The sequence below is a fragment of the Nansenia antarctica genome (assembly GCF_963989245.1).
Source record: "Nansenia antarctica genome assembly, chromosome: 14".
Lineage (NCBI taxonomy): Eukaryota > Metazoa > Chordata > Actinopteri > Argentiniformes > Microstomatidae > Nansenia > Nansenia antarctica.
This window is the reverse complement of record NC_137684.1, coordinates 19,750,806-19,769,670: the sequence shown is the minus strand read 5'-3', so window position 1 is coordinate 19,769,670 and position 18,865 is coordinate 19,750,806. Positions and strand designations below refer to the sequence as shown.

General features: G+C 42.7%; 1 protein-coding gene across 1 annotated transcript; it reads left to right on the top strand.

Annotated features, from left to right (window-relative positions):
- Positions 1-4,002: 4,002 nt before the first annotated feature.
- On the top strand, positions 4,003-18,727 carry appl2 (adaptor protein, phosphotyrosine interaction, PH domain and leucine zipper containing 2). Its single transcript, XM_080544921.1, has 21 exons — positions 4,003-4,071; positions 6,538-6,636; positions 6,959-7,018; positions 7,392-7,463; positions 8,705-8,792; positions 9,247-9,288; positions 9,390-9,448; positions 9,664-9,810; positions 9,935-10,017; positions 10,198-10,350; positions 11,471-11,659; positions 11,759-11,801; positions 12,298-12,354; positions 15,157-15,251; positions 15,411-15,566; positions 15,800-15,852; positions 15,998-16,172; positions 16,381-16,417; positions 16,598-16,756; positions 16,985-17,032; positions 17,179-18,727. Exons 1-21 carry the CDS (start codon positions 4,018-4,020, stop codon positions 17,308-17,310), a joined length of 2,001 nt encoding a protein of 666 aa, XP_080401047.1. The 5' UTR covers positions 4,003-4,017; the 3' UTR covers positions 17,311-18,727.
- The last annotated feature ends 138 nt before the right edge of the window (positions 18,728-18,865 follow it).

The following is an 18,865-nucleotide window of genomic DNA, read 5'->3' as shown; positions in this document are numbered from 1 at the left end:
ATTCATATAATGGGATTTTCTGGGATTTTTTAAATATTCTGTGTTTCACTGTTAAAATGAACCCACCATTAAGATTATAGACTGTTTATTTCTTTGTAAGGGGGTAAACTCACAAAATCAGCAGGGGGTGACATTCTTATTTTCCCTTATTTTTTAATTATTATTATTATCAAACAGTGGTTTACTGTATTTGAACTGTACTGTACTTGTATAATAAAGTTACATTTGTGATGTAGTGCGCAGTTACTTTTAAATAACTCAGTGGCCCTAGATGTCCACCCATCGGTCGTGAGAGCGATAGCAGGTGCCTTGGATAAGTCGTAGACAACTGTAGTTTGTGCTTGTTTATAAAGGGCAGTATGATTTTCTGGCTGAAATGCAGGTGAGAGGGAACTATGTAACGAGGCTCGATTACTTTCAACATGTGTTTAAACCCTGTGTTCTCAACAACAGAGTATGGTCCGCTGCTATAAAAACACATATGGTGTTTGTTATTGCTTTAGCCCGGTCTGAATTGTTAGCGAGAGGCTGCTTAAATGCCATGGGGAGCTGGATTTCCACTTCACTGTTTTTTTTCTTGTACCTGTGATGTTCCCATTCAGGTGATGCCATGTCATTGTCATTGTAGGTAACTGAGAAACCCTTTAGGATGCATTTACACTGCAGGTCGTAATGCCTAGTTCTGAATTTTTGCCTACATCCAATTTATTCGAACGCCTGCTTACATCTACTTTTTAAAATGACCCATATCCGATACCTGTGCTTACATTTGCTTACAGTTGTGTAACACGTGAAACAACCTGCATGCGTACATAAGTGTCGTAAACCTGGTACACACATAAAGATAATCTGTCTGATTTTGGCCCGATTTCCCCCCTTCCGACAAGGACAGCAAACGCCCGATTATCAGATGGCTCTAAAGATGATCCTACAAGATGATCCTGTGGTGTGAGGTGTGTTAAGAGTAAATTTCTCCCGACAATCTGTTCGGAAAATGGTCGGGGCCGACAATCGTAAATATAAAATATGTTCAATATTTACGATCAATAATCCTCTTGTGTGTGGGCGAAATGGACAACTCCCGAGTCCGATTGTGACGTGGAATGGAATGTAGCCAATCAAGAAGCAAACTGACTGACACGTCTTCTGCTTTTCGTTCTTTGGCACTTTATTTGCCCCGTCACACATGGCTGCCTCGTACAGATCAGTCAGGGTACTACTACCCTGATCACGCAAGATTTCTGGCTTGGGGGACGAGACTCTAGAGAGACTGTCGTAGGACAGATCTTTGTGTATGTGGTGTGCTGTATTGGGAATATCGGAGCACACCACACACAATACGATCAAAACTGTTCAATCCATGATTTTTTATCTTCATGTGTGGGTTCTCTCTCAGATAAAAAAGCTGTTAAGATTTTGAAAATCTTTATGTGTGTACCAGGCTTTACTTAAGTGTCTGGCCCAAGGACATTCATGAACCATGTCAAGACACACATTTTTTGTCACTAAGGATGGGTGGAGGTGGGGTGTATGTGTGTGTGAGTAGGAACTGTGTATTTGTATTTTGTTTGTTTCTGCCTGTCATTTCATTGTTTGTTGTATTGTTTGTCTCAGTTATTATAAAAAAAAAATGTACACACATTTGATCACAAAAAAGTCTTGGTTAATTTCAATGGAATTCATGTTTGTTCACAATTAAATAAAATACAATTTTCCAATTTAAAAGTACCCCACAAATACCCCACCTCTCCCCTTTCTTCCACACACCAAAACCCACCATTCCTCCTTGATACCCCCTCCTTCACTCAACACCCCCCCCCATACAGCTAAACCCTCCATTCTCCCCCAACCCATCCACCCCCCTCCCTTATTTCCCTCCACAATCGCCACCCCTTCCTTCCACACATCCACCCCTCCCCTTCCTTCCACACATCCACCCCTCCCCTTCCTTCCACACATCCACCCCTCCCCTTCCTTCCTTCCACACATCCACCCCTCCCCTTCCTTCCACACATCCACCCCTCCCCTTCCCTCCACACATCCACCCCTCCCCTTCCTTCCACACATCCACCCCTCCCCTTCCTTCCACTCATCCACCCCACCCCTTCCTTCCACACATCCACCCCTCCCCTTCCTTCCACACATCCACCCCTCCCCTTCCTTCCACACATCCACCCCTCCCCTTCCTTCCACACATCCACCCCTCCCCTTCCTTCCACACATCCACCCCTCCCCTTCCTTCCACACATCCACCCCTCCCCTTCCTTCCACACATCCACCCCTCCCCTTCCTTCCACACATCCACCCCGCCCCTTCCTTCCACACATCCACCCCTCCCCTTCCTTCCACACATCCACCCCTCCCCTTCCACACATCCACCCCTCCCCTTCCTTCCACACATCCACCCCTCCCCTTCCTTCCACACATCCACCCCTCCCCTTCCTTCCACACATCCACCCCTCCCCTTCCTTCCACACATCCACCCCTCCCCTTCCTTCCACACATCCACCCCTCCCCTTCCTTCCACACACCCACCCCTCCCCTTCACACATCCACCCCACCCCTTCCTTCCACACATCCACCCCTCCCCTTCCTTCCACACATCCACCCCTCCATTGCCCCTTCATACGACCACTACCGCTCCTTCACTCGACTATGTTTTTCTTCTAGGGTGAGTTTCCCGAAAGCTTCATAGCTTAAGTGGTACTTAATTTCTTGTCATGTTCCAGGCCCACACCTCTCCTAGTCCAGCAACGTTCTTGATTGAACAAATTGTGTTTGTTCACACACAGACAACTGCAAACATTGATCCTACAATTTCTAATTGTCGGGAAAAATTAAGTACTACTTAAGCTATGAAGCTTTCGGGAAACTCATTTTTCTCTGTACGTCATTCGCCACCTGTTTTTCCCTCCTAACCCCCACTCCCCACTCGACATGATCCAACCCTCAAATTCCCCCTTCCCGCCACACAACCCACCCCTCCCCCCAACACACCCATCCACCCCTCCCCACCCACAGTAGATCTTCCACTCCTCCCATTGCATTTAATGTTTCTATTCACTATAGATATTGTGGGTAGAAAACAGAAAAGTATGATTACAGAGATATTGAGTTATTGGCTTTGCTGAATTATATGCAATTTTGAAAGGTTTTTAAGCCAATACCTTGTTCCATCCCTCTCTGTAATCCAATGACTCTCTGCCAAATGTTATGAATGTTATGTCTTGAAAGAGTAATTTACTCTTCCTCTTTATTTTAAAGCTAAATTAACCAAATTACTTAAATTAATTCATTTAGATGATTAATTAATATGATTATTAATTAACATTATTATTAATAATTATCACATGATATTATATGTATACTGTAGTATACAGAGTGCAATCTAATCATGACAGTAATATCATTTTAAATTTATCATTTATTTATCATTATTATTTATTATTATTATTTATTATTATTATTAATAATAATGTATTATTATTTATTATTTATTTATTATTTATCATTATTATTATTATAATGATATTATTTATCATTATTTATTTATCATTTATTTATCATTTATTTTATTTATTTATCATTTATCTTTCTTTTTTTTTTGCCTAAAATGCAACATGTATGTTTTGGTAGTATTTGAAAAGACAAGTACCGGTATTGTAATTCTACCCTGCATCCAAAGGGTGACACTGTTGTTACACACTCCAATCGTTGTGTAGACCAGACCTATAATTCGATGCATTATAAAACAGCTAATATTAAATCCTATGCAGAAATATTATGAAAACAAATAAACACATTCTTTGTTCAATTATTGCACGACAGGAGATTGTGTGCCGCGCTCGTTGGTCAACAAATACGTCGATGCTCTTGACCGCTCAGCTCACTCTGCTTGACTGGACAGGGACCGCCTGCAAACTCCACGTGTCACCCACATCCGCACAAAGCTCTCTGGGAAAGAGAGTCCCACACTCTCAATAATTCAAGCCTTGTCCTCTCTTCGCTGTAGACAAGATGCCCGCCGTCCATACATTGCTTTTAGAAGAAGCTTTGCAGGACAGTCCTCAGGTAGGCATAATAATTATTCTATTTGTTGATACAATCCTCTAAACGCTTTGGAGAGGAACGGTCTAATAGCAAAACGAGGTGTCATTGTATTGTGTCAAGTTGCCAGATCGCAATTTCCCTCCCCGTTGTGTTTACACACTGCTCGATGTTGTGACAGCTTTCTTTCAATCGCTTCATTGTTTGGAGAAAGAAAGCAACATTCCTCTGGGCTGGTCGTCATTGCATGATCATGTTGTTACAATGCATCACTAAATCTAAAGTCTAAATTGTTATCGGGTTACAGAGTGTCCAGTTCCACTGAATTTGCATATTGCTCGATAGAGGGTGTGTACCCTGTCTGGATGACGTGATGCGAATCGCGTTTCCCCTAAGTGCCTCGACAAAACAGTTATTATTAGCCTAATTAATTTTGGACTGTTTCAATAATATAGCACAGTTAGTAAATAACATCAACTACTCGCTATTACATACGTGTTTCACATCACTGTTCAGAAAAGACAGAGAGAGAGTTGGGCCTGTTTTTACGGGCTATGGGAGGGGGTTTGAGTTGGGTCAGTCAATAATATGTCAGCTGCTCTGCAGACCCAGGCTCAATATCGTGACGTTAGAATTATAAGGTTCTATCTCAAATTTTGTTTTGTTTATTAATGCCTGTGTGGTGTTATTTTTTTTAAATGTTGACATTTTTTAGTTAGTAATTCATCAAATACAAAGGTTCCGTCTCACAAAACATAATGGAATGTAAAAACTTTGACGCTCAATATCTCTGAACTGCCCTAAACAGAGATAGAACCTTATCATTCTAAACTCACGATATGAGGGTGTGTGTAGGAGAGAAATGCAGATGTATTAGGGTGGGGACAGGTGTGGTGAGTTGGATGAATAGCTATAAACTACTTTGTGCCCGCAATTTGCATCCAGGGGGGTATTCCATCAACGTTGCTAAAGGAAAATCCAGGTTTATTTTGTGATCAATCAGAATAAGCCTGGATTTTCCTTTAACGACGTTGATGGAATACCCCCCAGGTGTGTGCCGGATTGAACATGATCATACATGGACATCACCTCCAGACACACCTATAATGTGCATTGCATTATCTGCAGGCTATACTATTCCCATCCTTTTAACACGTTTGACTTTTGAGTTGTTGAGTTCACCATTATGCTAGAGACTTATATTTTGCCCTGCACATTTTAGTTCTTAAATAATTTCCTTAGTGTTGTAACAATTTAAGTTTTTATTTTGATACTCACCATACTTAAAAGTCCCATCAAGTTTCAAGTTTTATTGTAATTCTTAGACTTCGGTCCTTGACATTGCAGCACAAGTTTCCATGTTTACCAAAAGCTTTATCCTACTTGAACATATCTTAAAGATAGAGATCACACACACAATTTCTTAGGGCTGCAACTAACGATTATTTTGGTAGTCGACTAATCTGTCGATTATTTTCCCGCTTAGTCGCGATTAGTCGTGTGGCCGCGGGCTCCAGTGCATGTTGTACCTCACCTTCTCAAGTCTGCACACCTGTGAATGTCACCCTGTTGTCCAGTCTCTCTGGCTTAACATACGTTCCCATTGCAAATTCAAATAATGACTCATGAAATATTTGAATTTGGACCTTCCAAAACATTTAATACATACAATAATCAATCTTTGTTTCAATGAAACAAAATAAATAATAAACGGATTTATGCTTCTGCGTCACACCGACGACGCGCACCTTCCCCAGAATCTCAAAAAGGGGCTAGTGCTACGCAGAACAACGCAGACCGCACTGCACGTGATTGGTCCGCTTGGTAGCACGTGACTCTGACATGTTTCTGACTGCCTCGTCGCCTGAATGCGCAAGCGATGATAGAAATGTTGTTTACGTTTTCTGTAATGAGCAGGTTTGAAAAATTAAGATAACCGTCGCATTATCTTAGTTTAATATAATTTCATGTTTCATGTTAATGTTACCTTTTTTTATAACAAGCTTTAAAAAAATAAAAAGAAGATTTTTTTTTACTTGTTAAAAATATACGATTAGTCGACAATAAAATTCCACGTCGACGAGTTTTTATGATCGACGTCGTCGGTTATGTCGACTAATCGTTGCAGCCCTAATTTCTACAGGAACTTCCTTTTCCTGTTCAGTTCTTCTCCCTCAAATCAAGGAATGATTTATTTTTTACTTTAAATCTAGGAAAACCTGCATTTCAAATCAAGAGTATAAACACATAGATACAGTGTAAATATAGGCTACAGTTCACAGCTGCTTGATTTTACAATTGCTATTCCTTTCCCTTGAGGCTTTGCATCTAGGTTGTCGCAAGAAATGAAGTAGGCTACTAGCTACACAAATTACAAAGCTTTTGGGAAACTCACACCCGTTTGTCTGTTCATCTGTGTCATTGTCTATCGCCACCATTTGTTTTTGTCCTTGGACATAATTGTTTTGTCTTCCCCACTTTGTTTTCCAGACTCGGTCCTTGCTCAGTGTGTTCGAGGAGGATGCAGGGACACTCACAGACTACACAAACCAGCTGCTACAGTCTATGCAGAGGGTGTTCGGAGCCCAGGTAACACACACACACACACACACACACACACACACACACACACACACACACACACACACACACATACACACACACACATACACACACATATACACACACATACACACACAGTATTGTGTGTCTGATTTGAGGTGTTTCTGGCTATTAATGTGATGAGACGTACAGTACAGGTATTATCCTATACTTGCCTGATATGTGCAGTTTGCTTTGTGAAAGCTATAGCTTCTTGAAAGGGGGTAACACTTTGCATAGACTGAGAATAAGCTGTATTGTGTAGCTCAGTGACCTAACGTCTTCCTGTCTTCCACTCTCTGACCCTCAGAGTGAAATGGGACTGGCCACAGAGCAGCTTTCCAGGCAGCTCCTGGATTATGAGAAGAAAGTAGGTACTACCGGGACTGTTGGACAGTTGCACATGTGACGAAATGAACTCATGTCTCTGTCCTAAGTGTGGAACAAGATTAATTAGATTATGCTAACTTGTTGGAACATATTTCTGTGAAATAAGGACGGCATGTTGGTTTATAACTGCAGTGTGTTGTACTGGAACAGTTTGTTGGCTGCCATACCTGCATGCCACAGTAGCATCTTTCTCCAGAAAACTCAGCATTTTAATATTGGATTAATTAGCATATTGGCCCTTTTACTGCACAATGCATGCCAGAATTATGGGGTGAATTTTGTAATTGTAGCTTCACAGTGTCAGCTGGCAATTTATTGCATTTCATGCCCCATATTATTTGTTTTCTCTCCAGAATTTTGCCCTTGGAAAAGGTGATGAAGAAGTGATTACCACTCTGCAGCACTTTGCCAAAACTGTGGGGGAGGTGAGGCGTGTGGGTGTGGGTGTGTGTGAGGCGTGTGGGTGTGTGTGTGTGTGTGAGTGTGTGTGTGTGTGTGTGAGTGTGAGTGTGTGTGTGTGTGTGAGTGTGTGTGTGTGTGTGTGTGCGCACACGCACACGCCTGTGTGTGTGCATTTGCACGTGCATGTGATTGGGGTCTAACTCTGGTTTAGGTTGGCTATGTGTAAAAATGATGCGGCCTCTCACTGCATTAGTGCTTCCATCAGGATGATCAAGAGGGTCATAAAAAACAACAACACAATGTAGTGTTAATGCGTTCTACTGTCAGGATGCTAGAATATGAAGAGGCCATGGTTCCAGAGACCTGTGGTGCTGTAAGTACTGGGAGGGCTGGAACAGATGGGTCTGCCTCACACAGTCATGGGGGTCCAGTCGCTTGCCTGGCCTGTGCTGGCTGGAGAGGCATTATAACAAACAAACAAACACACACACACACACACACACACACACACACACACACACACACACACACACAAGTTTGGTCATTGTTCACCCAGAGGGTAACTTCAAATTTACTACACATCTCTGTTATGGCACTGTCTCAAAGCACACTAACTTTGAGATTGATTAGACTAACAATGACTGATATAGCTCTATCAGAATATGTCATAATTGATGGTACATATTAATTTGCATATAGCTGTGTATTTATAGAAGTATGAACTTGTCCTTGCAGAATATGCAGAATATTGAGTGGCATGTGGCACCTTCATCCGATCATGGTGACATTTGCTAGACATCTGTCATACTACTGTCTTGAGCCTCACCACTGTCTTGAGGTTTCACATTAATTTGCATAAATGTGGCCGACATAGCCTCATTTGCATATGTCATTAATGATGGTGATGATTAATTTGCATGTAGCGTGGTCATTTTGTGACGTTTCTTTCTCAAACTTTTCGCAACTTACATCTACATACATACATCTTATGTACCAAGTTTCATGTTGATCAGACTTTTTTTGTGTTTTTCTTCAAATTCAAAAATATATCTCTTAGGACGCATCTTTTCAGTCCAATAGCTCTTTTGTTCGTCTTGAGGTGGCAGATCTGCTAGTGTTGATTTGGTGTCTCTAGGACAAATCGTTCAAAAGTTAGATTTTGCTTTGTGATTTGCATTTGTTTTTGAATCTGCTACCGCCTGGAACCCCCTTCTAAGCAACAATCAATCTGTCTGGCTCTGAGTGTAATCTCTGTCCCCCCCAGCTGAACGCACTACACTCTGACCTGGCCACACAGATGGCTGACAGGATGGTCTACCCCATCATTCAGTTCAGAGAGAAGGATCTCACAGGTAGACAAGCATGCCATCATCAAAACATCACATTTTATGAGTAAAAATCAACAATTGATTATACATCCTTGCACATACCATATTTTTGCACATTGCACATACCTCCTTTGATATAGCCACTAGTTATACATATATACATACCATACTGTACATAGCTACCTTAACTGTACATAGCTCATAAGTGTATATACCTCTAACTACCGTACTTGTGATGGGCCATACTGTACCTATCACTATGTTTTTTTATCATGTGTTATATCACTATTTGCACTTCTGGTTAGATGCTAAACTGCATTTCGTTGTCTGGTACTTAGGGTTAGAAAAACTCTGGTACTCTGAAATGACAATTAAATTGAATCCTAATCTAATCTAATATTGATTTGCGTGCCTAATTGTGGTGTTGATGGTTTTCTGCTTAGCCACGGTGTTTGAAGCAATGAATGTGTATTTGCAGAGGTAAGCACATTGAGAGAGATATTCGGCATCGCCAGCGATGGTATGTATGGAAAGGTTTCTTCCCTCTTTTAAGATTTCTTTTTTGAAGTCAGTAGTTAGTATTAGACTCAAGTCCCTTCCTCTCTCCTCTCTCCCCACCAGAGCATGAGGCTGCCATGGTCAAGTACAGCAGACTGCCCAAGAAGAAGGCGAATGAAAAGGTAGCGACCTCCCTCTATCCTGCATTGATAACGCTTTCTCTGATTGATTTTTTTCGTACCAGTTAAACCTCTTCCAAAGCACTTAGGCTGGTCACATAGATTGATTAGGCTACCAACTTAAGAGCCGCCAGCTCTAGGAACAATGGGGTGGGGGGGGATTCTACATTGTGTGTGCACATCATTGATCACATCATTGATTGTGTATTGTGGTGCAGGTGAAGGCTGAGTTGGTGGGGGAGGTGGCCTATACTAGGAGGAAGCAACACCAGGCCTCCATGCAGTATTACTGTGCCCTCAATGCTCTGCAGTACCGCAAGAGGATAGCCATGCTGGAGCCTATGCTGGGCTACACGCAGGCACAGGTAACCCTCCAGCAAGTGAACCATGCCCACTACACACCGTCGCCGAGTTCAAATGAGTCATGTCAGAGGTTGCAATGATACGGACTCGTCTCCATTCTGTGTCACCCAAACCCCCCCCCCCCAGATCAACTTCTTCAAGAAAGGCATTGATCTAGTCTCCAAGAAAATGGACACCTTCCTCGCCTCAGTGTCCAGCATGACACAAAGGTATTGTCTAACTTTTTCAAGGATCCGTGTTTGTCTGTCCCCATATCTGTTGTCTGTGTCAAATGGGTGTGTGCTCTGCTGTTGCATGTTGTGAGTGTATAACCTCTTTCTCTCTTTTTTTTTTTAATTTCTTTTTTCCTCTCACTCTCTCTTTCTCTAATTGTCTCTTTCTCTTGTCAGTATCCAGGGCCAGCTAGAATCGGAGGCAGAGGCCATGCTTATGTCCCAGAGGGAGTTCCTCTCCGTAGAGGACAGTGTCTACATGCCCGACCGCGACCCTGACCCCGTCAACCGCACACTTATCCAGAAGGCAGGCTACCTCAACATCAGGAAGTAAGGAGCCGTTTGATATTACTCCTTCGTCTTTCACTCAAGGCTCTCTTTTTGTGACTGGTCCGCCGGTATTTCATATTCTGTTGGTGTTTTCAGTTTAGGGCTTGATGTTTTTACATTGTGACGTATTATGACTGAAAGGTTGTGACAAATTTTTATATATAATAGGTTGTGATATAATTTTGCCATTTAGCAGACGCTTTTAATCCAAAGCGATTTACAATTACAGGGACATTCCCCCTGGAGTAACTGAGGGCTAAGTGCCTTACTCAAGGGCACACTAGTAATGGTGTGGTTTCAGGCAGGATTTGAACTCACAACCTTCCGATCACAAGTCCAACTCACTACCCACTAGACCACCACTACCCCCCAAGAAATGACAAGAAATGTATTAATAGAGTAAGTCAATGAAATGTATTTGTATAGCGCTTTTTACAAGACAATTGACTCAAAGTGCATAGGAACAGCTCGGCCCGAAGAGGTTCTTAGTCCTAAATAGCCTAGTAGGAATAGGGTAAACAACCGGAGGGAACAGTAAGTATCACAAAGGTTCAGTCAGGCATGGCAAGGAGGACGCAGCTGGCCTTCAGGGGCGGACAGCTGATTCCACGTGATGCAGAGTATGTCACATGTTCGTCCTATCAGCCTGGTCACCAGATCGGACAGCAAATCCGCAAAATAAATCTGAAATGTTGAGTATGGCCCAGGGGGTCGATACTAAACTAAATATAGAGAATATACAGCAGCAGAATTTAGTATGGCTTACGGCGAAAATACACGCGCACACATGCTGCTGAGGTTGACCCTTGCCTTGTATTTTCGCCGTTATACATGACAATTATGTTCCGACCACACCAGAGGGGTATTCCATCAAAGTCGCTAAAGGAAAATCCAGGCTTCTTTTTGATATCTCATGAACCTGGATGTTCCTTTAGCGACGTTGATGGAATACCCTCCTGGTCCTCTTCAGGCATACTTTGTCCTGCTGCTCTACGTTCTCTGTATAGTTGTGTAGTTGAAGTACTCTTGCAGTATATATCTTATTTTATCTTTTTGACATTTTTGACATTTTTATTAAAATTCCTTTTTCCACTGTGTATTTGCTCCCTTCCCTCTACAGTAAAACGGGCCTTGTCACCACAGCGTGGGACCGACTGTACTTCTTCACCCAGGGAGGGAACCTGATGTGCCAGCCTCGCGGGGCGGTGGCCGGCGGCATGGTGCTGGACCTGGACAACAGCTCGGTGATGGCCGTGGAGTGTGAGGACAGGCGCTACTGTTTCCAGATCACCTCCCCCACCGGTAAAACGTACGCCAGACCTTCATATGAGTCTTCGATAACCCTGTCTAATCCCACGATGTTTCACCACAACAATGTGTTTGATGTCATTTTCTTGTCTTAATCTAGGTCAATGATTCTCCAAGCAGAGAGCAAAAAGGAATATGAAGAAGTAGGTATTCTGTTGTATTAGTCAAATCTTTAGTTCTGCATTTCATAGGATTCTTTGATCCATGTGGATAAAGCTTTTGCTGCAACAAATAACAACCTGTTCAGATATATTTTTTGGAAACACATTTGACCTGCCTGTCACACCTTGTATTAGTTCTGTTATGTGAAGTGCTGTTATTTGTTTTGTAAGATATAAATGGACTTATATAGCACCTTATTCCAAAGCACTTTACAATGGCCTCTCATTCACCCCTTCACACACACATTCACACAACAATGGCGGCAAGCTGCCGTGCAAGGCACCGGCCCGCTTATTGGGAGCAATTTGGGATTCAGTGTTTTACCCAAGGACACCTCAACATGTGGCCATCCGGGGTTCAAACTGCCACTCTGCCGACCTTGCGATCATTAGACGCCGGCTCTACCTCCTGCGCCACAGCCGCCCCTCCGGATATTATTGTGAATCTAACCTCCTGTGTGTTTGTCTTCTCTCCCAGTGGATTTGCACTTTGAACAACATCTCTCGACAGATCTACCTGACTGACAACCCTGAGGTACGGTATGCCTCCTCTAGCACATCTCTCTCACACACACACGCACACACACACACACACACACACACACTGTACTATACTGTAAACCCCACCTATAGGTGCGAGAAAAGTCTCAGTCCTAGTGCTATTGGACCTTGCGTCATTTAGAGGAGGCTAGAAAACTGGGTAGGCGTATCTGACAGTTTTACAATGGTTTAGATCAGGGGTCTCCAACCTTTTTTCACATGTTGGAGACCCATGTTTTAAAGGGACCTTCATGGTAAATAGTGGTAATTTTAGAACTTGCCCTACGGGCGACTCGCGTGGTCTCTGCGGGCGACCTGGTGCCCGCGGGCACCGTGTTGGCTACCCCTGGTTTAGATCCTACAGGACAGGGTCTACATTGTCTCAGTGGGTAACTATATATCTGACCGCACTAGCATGACGTGGAGTTCCCCAAGGTTCTATTAGGGCTTCTTTTATTCAACTTATACATGCTCCCGTTGTAATGCAACCTCGTTCAGGATAACAAGGTTGCTTCATGTATGCACACACATTTATGTAGCCCTTTCTCAAGATGATCTTGCACCAATAGATTCCCTTATGGACTGCACTGATAAAAGTAATTACTGGATATGTCAGATTTAAATTAATTAAACAAAGACAGGACTGAGACTATTTTCTTTGGAGCCTAAAAGAAGAGACTAGTGGTTGCTGCACACACTCATCCACGCTTTTATATCTAGCAGGTTAGACTACTGCAACAGCCTTTTTTCAGGACTCTCCAAACAGGCACTTAGACAATGCTGCTGCAAGAGTCCTGACTAAAACTAGGATGTTTGATCACATTTCTCCCATTCTTAGATCATTACACTGGCTCCCTGTATCTCACAGAATCGATTTTTATAATCATGTTTCTTGTGTGTGAATCTCTGAATGGTGTAGGGCAAAAATACATCTCAAACATACTAGTGCCTTATGATTCTGCTAGATCCCTAAGATCATCTGAGGCTGGCTTTTTAACCTTTGAATAGTTCCTCAAGTGAGCACCAAACGTGGTGAGGCAGCATTCGCTCACTATGCAGCAAAACACTGGAACATGCTGTCAAACTGGATTAGGTCAGCCCCTTCTGTATCAATTTAAAAAATATGATGAAGACGTTTATGTTCTGTTCGGCTTTTCATTGAGTGTATTTCAAAGAGTTAGGCTAGGCTTTTTTTAACTGAGAGATTTTATTTATTGTTTTTAAACCTGAACCTTTTAAATTGTTACTGTATCTTACTTTGTTTGTTCAGCTTTTAATTTGAGTGAATTTTATATGATGACTCGTTTTTATTTTTCGCTCATTAATTATTGAGTTATTTTATCTCATGTTTTATTGTAAAGCACTATTAGTCTCCATTAAGTTGTATGAATATGTGCTATACAAATACATTTGCCTTGCCTTGCCAAGTCAAATAAAGCAATTGTAAAGCTCTTTAGTAAGTTGTTTTATGAGTCTTGTTCTCTGAAACAATCATAGGCGTAGGCTGAGATAAGCTTGTTTTTATTGTTGTGTGATCATGGCCGCAGTGCAGCAGTGTTGCAATGGCACGACACCTGCTTGACTTCTACCAGCAACGGGCTTTAAAGATATGATAGGGGTCTACACTGGGGGCCACTGGGTAGGGCTGGTTCTGAGTATTTTTATGATCCAGATTTATCGAATGATCTTGTGGACTCCGAACCAGCCTCATTGATGATGGTGAACGCTCGCATAGCAACAGAGGCTCTACTAGTGTGTGTGCGTGCGTGTGTGTGTGTGTGTGTGTGTGTGTGTGTGTGTGTGTGTGTGAGATCCAGCCATATTAGCCATTGTCTGTGGACTTGTGTGTGTGTGTGTGTGTGTGTGATCCAACCATATTAGCCATTGTCTGTGGACTTGTGTGTGTGTGTGTGTGTGTGTGATCCAGCCATATTAGCCATTGTCTGTGGACTTGTGTGTGTGTGTGTGTGTGTGTGTGTGTGTGTGTGTGTGTGTGTGTGATCCAACCATATTAGCCATTGTCTGTGGACTTGTGTGTGTGTGTGTGATCCAGCCATATTAGCCATTGTTGTGTTCTGTTACTTCCTCTCCTCATTGCTCCCCTGAGCCAGTCAGTCATTTGTTCAAAATAGAATTACGGTAGAAGCATTTTAAATCTGGCCCAAACCAGAGCAGGAAGCAACACTTACAAGACCTAAACAACACAGAGGCGAGATCAGGGTCAAATACTGCCTTCAACGACCACTGTTCATATACTGCAGAAATATACAGTATATAATGATGTATATTGACTTGTATGTTATTGTGAACGTGTTATTTTACTCTCGTCATGACATTGGCGGTGGTATTTACCATAGTGATAACATAGATTGTCAGTGTATTGATCCAACCTGCTGTACTCTACACCTGCCATATCCTTCAATAGAATGAGCCAAACTGAATGAATGAATGAATGAATGAATGAATGGTCTTTATTGTCATTGATATAGTACAGGTACCAAACAACGAAATTTGGGAGGGGGGGCTCCCCTGGTGCTAGGAAAAAAAAACTAAAAACAAGAAGGGAAAAGAGCTGGTTTACATAAATAAAGGCTATGTACACTATCCACTATACTATACTATACAAATAAAACACTGTGCTGTACTCTAATGTACTCTAACTCTCTATGTACCCTAAGGTTGTCATATTGCACATAGTGTTATTGCACATTCATTTAAACTGCGCCTCGTTGTGGTATTATTAATGATTCCCCGTGCACCGTTTAATATCTGGTCTGTTTGTTCCACTGGTCAACAGGCTGTGGCCATCAGGCTGAACCAGACAGCCATCCAGGCGGTCACTCCCATCACCAGCTTTGAAAAGCGACAAGAGGGCTCACCCAACCCTGACAGGTCAGCATGTCCCCCTGCTGAGTAGAAGACCTGACCCCTGTCAGAGGAAATGGGAAAACAATATCGGGAGAATATTTTATTGAACAGAGAAAATCTGAAATCACATTTGCTGCTCTCCATCTCTCCACCTCTCTGTCCCTCCTCCTGCTCTCTCTGCAGGGCTAAGCCAGGCGGGGTGGAGTCGTCCAGCCGTGCGTCTCGGAAGACCTCCGCTGCTCCTGAGCCAGAGGACCTGATAGCCCCGGGCACGCCGATCCAGTTTGACATCATGCTGCCTGCCATGGAGTTCCAGGACCAGAACAGAGGCGGAGGAAGGTAAAGAGATGCCATAGCCCTGGGGAAGACTCTTCATTTCCTCTTCATGGGGTCATTTCCTATTTCCTGGAAGCTGCTTCGTGATGTGAATGGGACAACATTTCCAGAAAGCCATAAGGGAGGTCATAACGGAGCCACAAGGTGTAATTGTGTGTGTGTGTGTGTGTGTGTGTGTGTGTATCTGTGTATCTGTGTGCGTGTGCGTGTGCGTGTGCGTGTCTCCTCCCTGACAGGCGCACTAACCCGTTTGGAGAAACAGATGACGACTGCTCTTCAGAAAGCGACGGTAATACCATTCACAATCCTGCTGTTTTTATACCCCACATGCTGCCAGTATATCATTCCCTGATCCTCTCTGTCCTGTGGTGCATGTGCGTGTATGTATGTGTGTGTGTGTGTGTGTGTGTGTGTGTGTGTGTGTGTATCTCCAGACTCCCTGCTCCAGCAGGTGTTTGTGGTGCGTTTCCTGGGCTCCATGGCTGTGCGATCAGGACACAACCAGGAAGTGATCTATGAGGCCATGAGGCAGGTCCTGGCAGCGCGAGCCATCCACAACATCTTCAGAACGACAGAGTCCCACCTCATGGTCTCCAGCAGCTGCCTCAGGTAAGAGGCTAACGCTAACAGGGGGACACTGAAGGAGGTTCCTATGCACAATGTCGGTCCCTCTGGGGTTAATAAAGTTGTAGAGAAGTCAGTGGAATTAATAGTCATGTCAGGTAGAAATAGTAAAATAAGGAAGATTAAAGATTAAGTAATAAACATTTGGGGTGTTTTTTTATTTAAATTGTTTTCCCTTGTGTCATTCCAATAGGCTGATTGACCCTCAGACACAAGTCACAAGAATAAGTGTAAGTGACTTCAACGGTATACTATCTCATATACTTGTATCTTACTCTTACAGTAGACCTGGGACTTGACAGCAATCAGCTAGTGCTTCACTCCAAGTATTTGATGTGATTTATCCTTGTCTGCTATTATGTACATGTGCCTTAACCCCTATCTGTCCTACTCTCTGCCCTCGCCCTCAGTTCCAGTTACAGGACGTGAGTGTGTTTGCGGCTCACCAGGAGAATGGCAGACTGATGGGCTTCGTGGTGGAGCTGCGGGACTGGAGCGAGGATGGGGAGGCGGTGGGGGAGCCCTCCTTCAGCGCCTTTATCTTCGAGAGCAACACGGAAGGGGAGAAGGTACTTAATGTCTTAAACACACACATATGTCTTAAACACACACACATGCCTACAGTATACTGCGTAAACTGTACTGTGTAAACTTTAGCCAAATACACCTTGAATGTACTGCTTTAAGACTAAATGTTACTATGGAACACATAAGCCTAGAGTCAACGAGTGTATGCTATGTATTCCAATTCCAATAGTCTGTTTCGAATTATTTCATAGCATATCTTTTATTCACAGATATGTTACACGATAAGCCTGGGGAAGGATATCATAGAAGCCAAGAAGGTAACCGCAAATAATCTCCTCAGTTTATGAAATCTTTATTGTAATCGTAGGCAAAAAAAAAGCAAATGCTACTCGTTACAGTACGCTAGTATGCTAGCAAATGCTACCTGTAGTTCCTATCTGAACCTGTGTTTGGCTGCCGTTAGGACCCAGAGGCTCTAGCCCAGTTGATGAAGTCCATGCCTCTGACCAACGACGGCAAGTTCCTCCTGCTGGAGAACGAGCCAGGAGACACAGCCAACGGAGGAGGGCAGGAGGACCTGGAGTCTGAGGCCTAAACGCAACACAACCACAACCACAATCACCAGGACCAGGAAAGTGTGTTCCCTCCGGTGAAGGTGCACTCTTAAACCCCTCACGTTCTACTGACTCTGGTACTATTTGTGTTATACAGTACATTATTGGCTGGGTTCGTGGACCCAGATTAGGTTGAAAACCCCTGGATTAAAAAGCACTTCCTATGACATGGAGACTAGTGAATATGTGATTTAGTCAAGGACGAGGGAACAAATCTGAGCCTGTGTAACTGGCATTGTATCTCTTTTTTATGACCACTAACAGAGGTACTTGTAAAAAGGGAGTGTTCATGTTTCTTTTTCTCCTTTTCCCTGGTGGAACTAATATCCTTAATTAACCACCCTTTGGGTTAAGACTGAGGGGTAGTCCCTTTCTCTAACTCTGATAGGTTTACATTTCATAGCTTTGTGTTTAGTGGTACTTTTTGTGTTTATGCTACCTTTTTATAATTATTATGGAAAGTTGACCCATATAGACCTTGTCTTACCGTCCGTCTTATAGGTCTTACCTGCACTTATGCCGTTATTATTTCATTGTCATTCCTCTAGGATAATATTGCACTTCCAAGGTTTTCATTTCAAGCATGACGTCTAATTTTCGATATCGTCAGGCAGCATTATGAAGTATGTTTTAAATCTCTAGGACAGATGAAGGTACTGTATTGTAATGATTTAGATTCATGCTGCCTGCTGTGACATTAATTGCTGTTCAGGAGGCAGCTTGTCAGTGTCTTTTGGCAGTGGGCATTTCTAAGTGATGGTGTGAGTACTAAAGCAGAAAAACCAAAATGCTAAGTCACAGTGCTATGCTCATTGCTCACTGTAAGAAGAAATAACCCTGTCATGCAAAAGTAAGGTTACACCATAGGTACAATGTGTAACGCGTTGGTCACCATTTCCTTTAAAATGCTTTATTTGGGTATTCCCATATTTTGCATACATCACTACCTATGAAGAATGCATTCTAGGGAGAGTCATTCCTTGAACTTAAAACATTATGCTTTGAGCTTTATACAACAGTCCTCCAAGGGCGACCATTCTTGCGTGTTGGTGTGTGTGGGAGCTAAAAAATGAAGGCCTTTGTGAATGTGATCTTTCGGCTGTTTCAACAGAGAAGATTGCATATTAGATATCTGCTATTTTTGAATCAATATGATTGAGTGATGCAGTGCATGATTTCATTATGGTGTGCTCTGTCCAGATCATTCCCAGTGCCGTGGATTATTGGGGGTCTACACAAACTGAATCAAAACAAAAAGAATCCCCTGAATTATTCCAGTAACCGCATGTAAACAAGAGTATGATAGAGGATTATGCATTCATAAAAAAATAAAAAATAAAAAATAAAATAATACACTTGTCATTCATTGGCCAATAGAGGAATGCAAATCAGAAAAAAACAGCAAAAAAAATCACTGACCCTTTGTACTTTTCTGTTCATGTAGACATGACGTTCTGTGTTCCAATTGATTTCAGCCCAGCTAACCTGCAGTCCTACTCCTGATGGCCACTAGAGGCCAGTATGCGCTGTTTATGA

Excerpts from the sequence above, each read along its gene's own strand:
- appl2 (XM_080544921.1), top strand. The coding sequence starts at position 4,018 with ATGCCCGCCGTCCATACATTGCTTTTAGAAGAAGCTTTGCAGGACAGT. Across the intron at positions 6,637-6,958 it reads AGAGGGTGTTCGGAGCCCAG|AGTGAAATGGGACTGGCCAC; the intron begins GTAACACACACA and ends TCTGACCCTCAG. Across the intron at positions 10,351-11,470 it reads GGCTACCTCAACATCAGGAA|TAAAACGGGCCTTGTCACCA; the intron begins GTAAGGAGCCGT and ends TTCCCTCTACAG.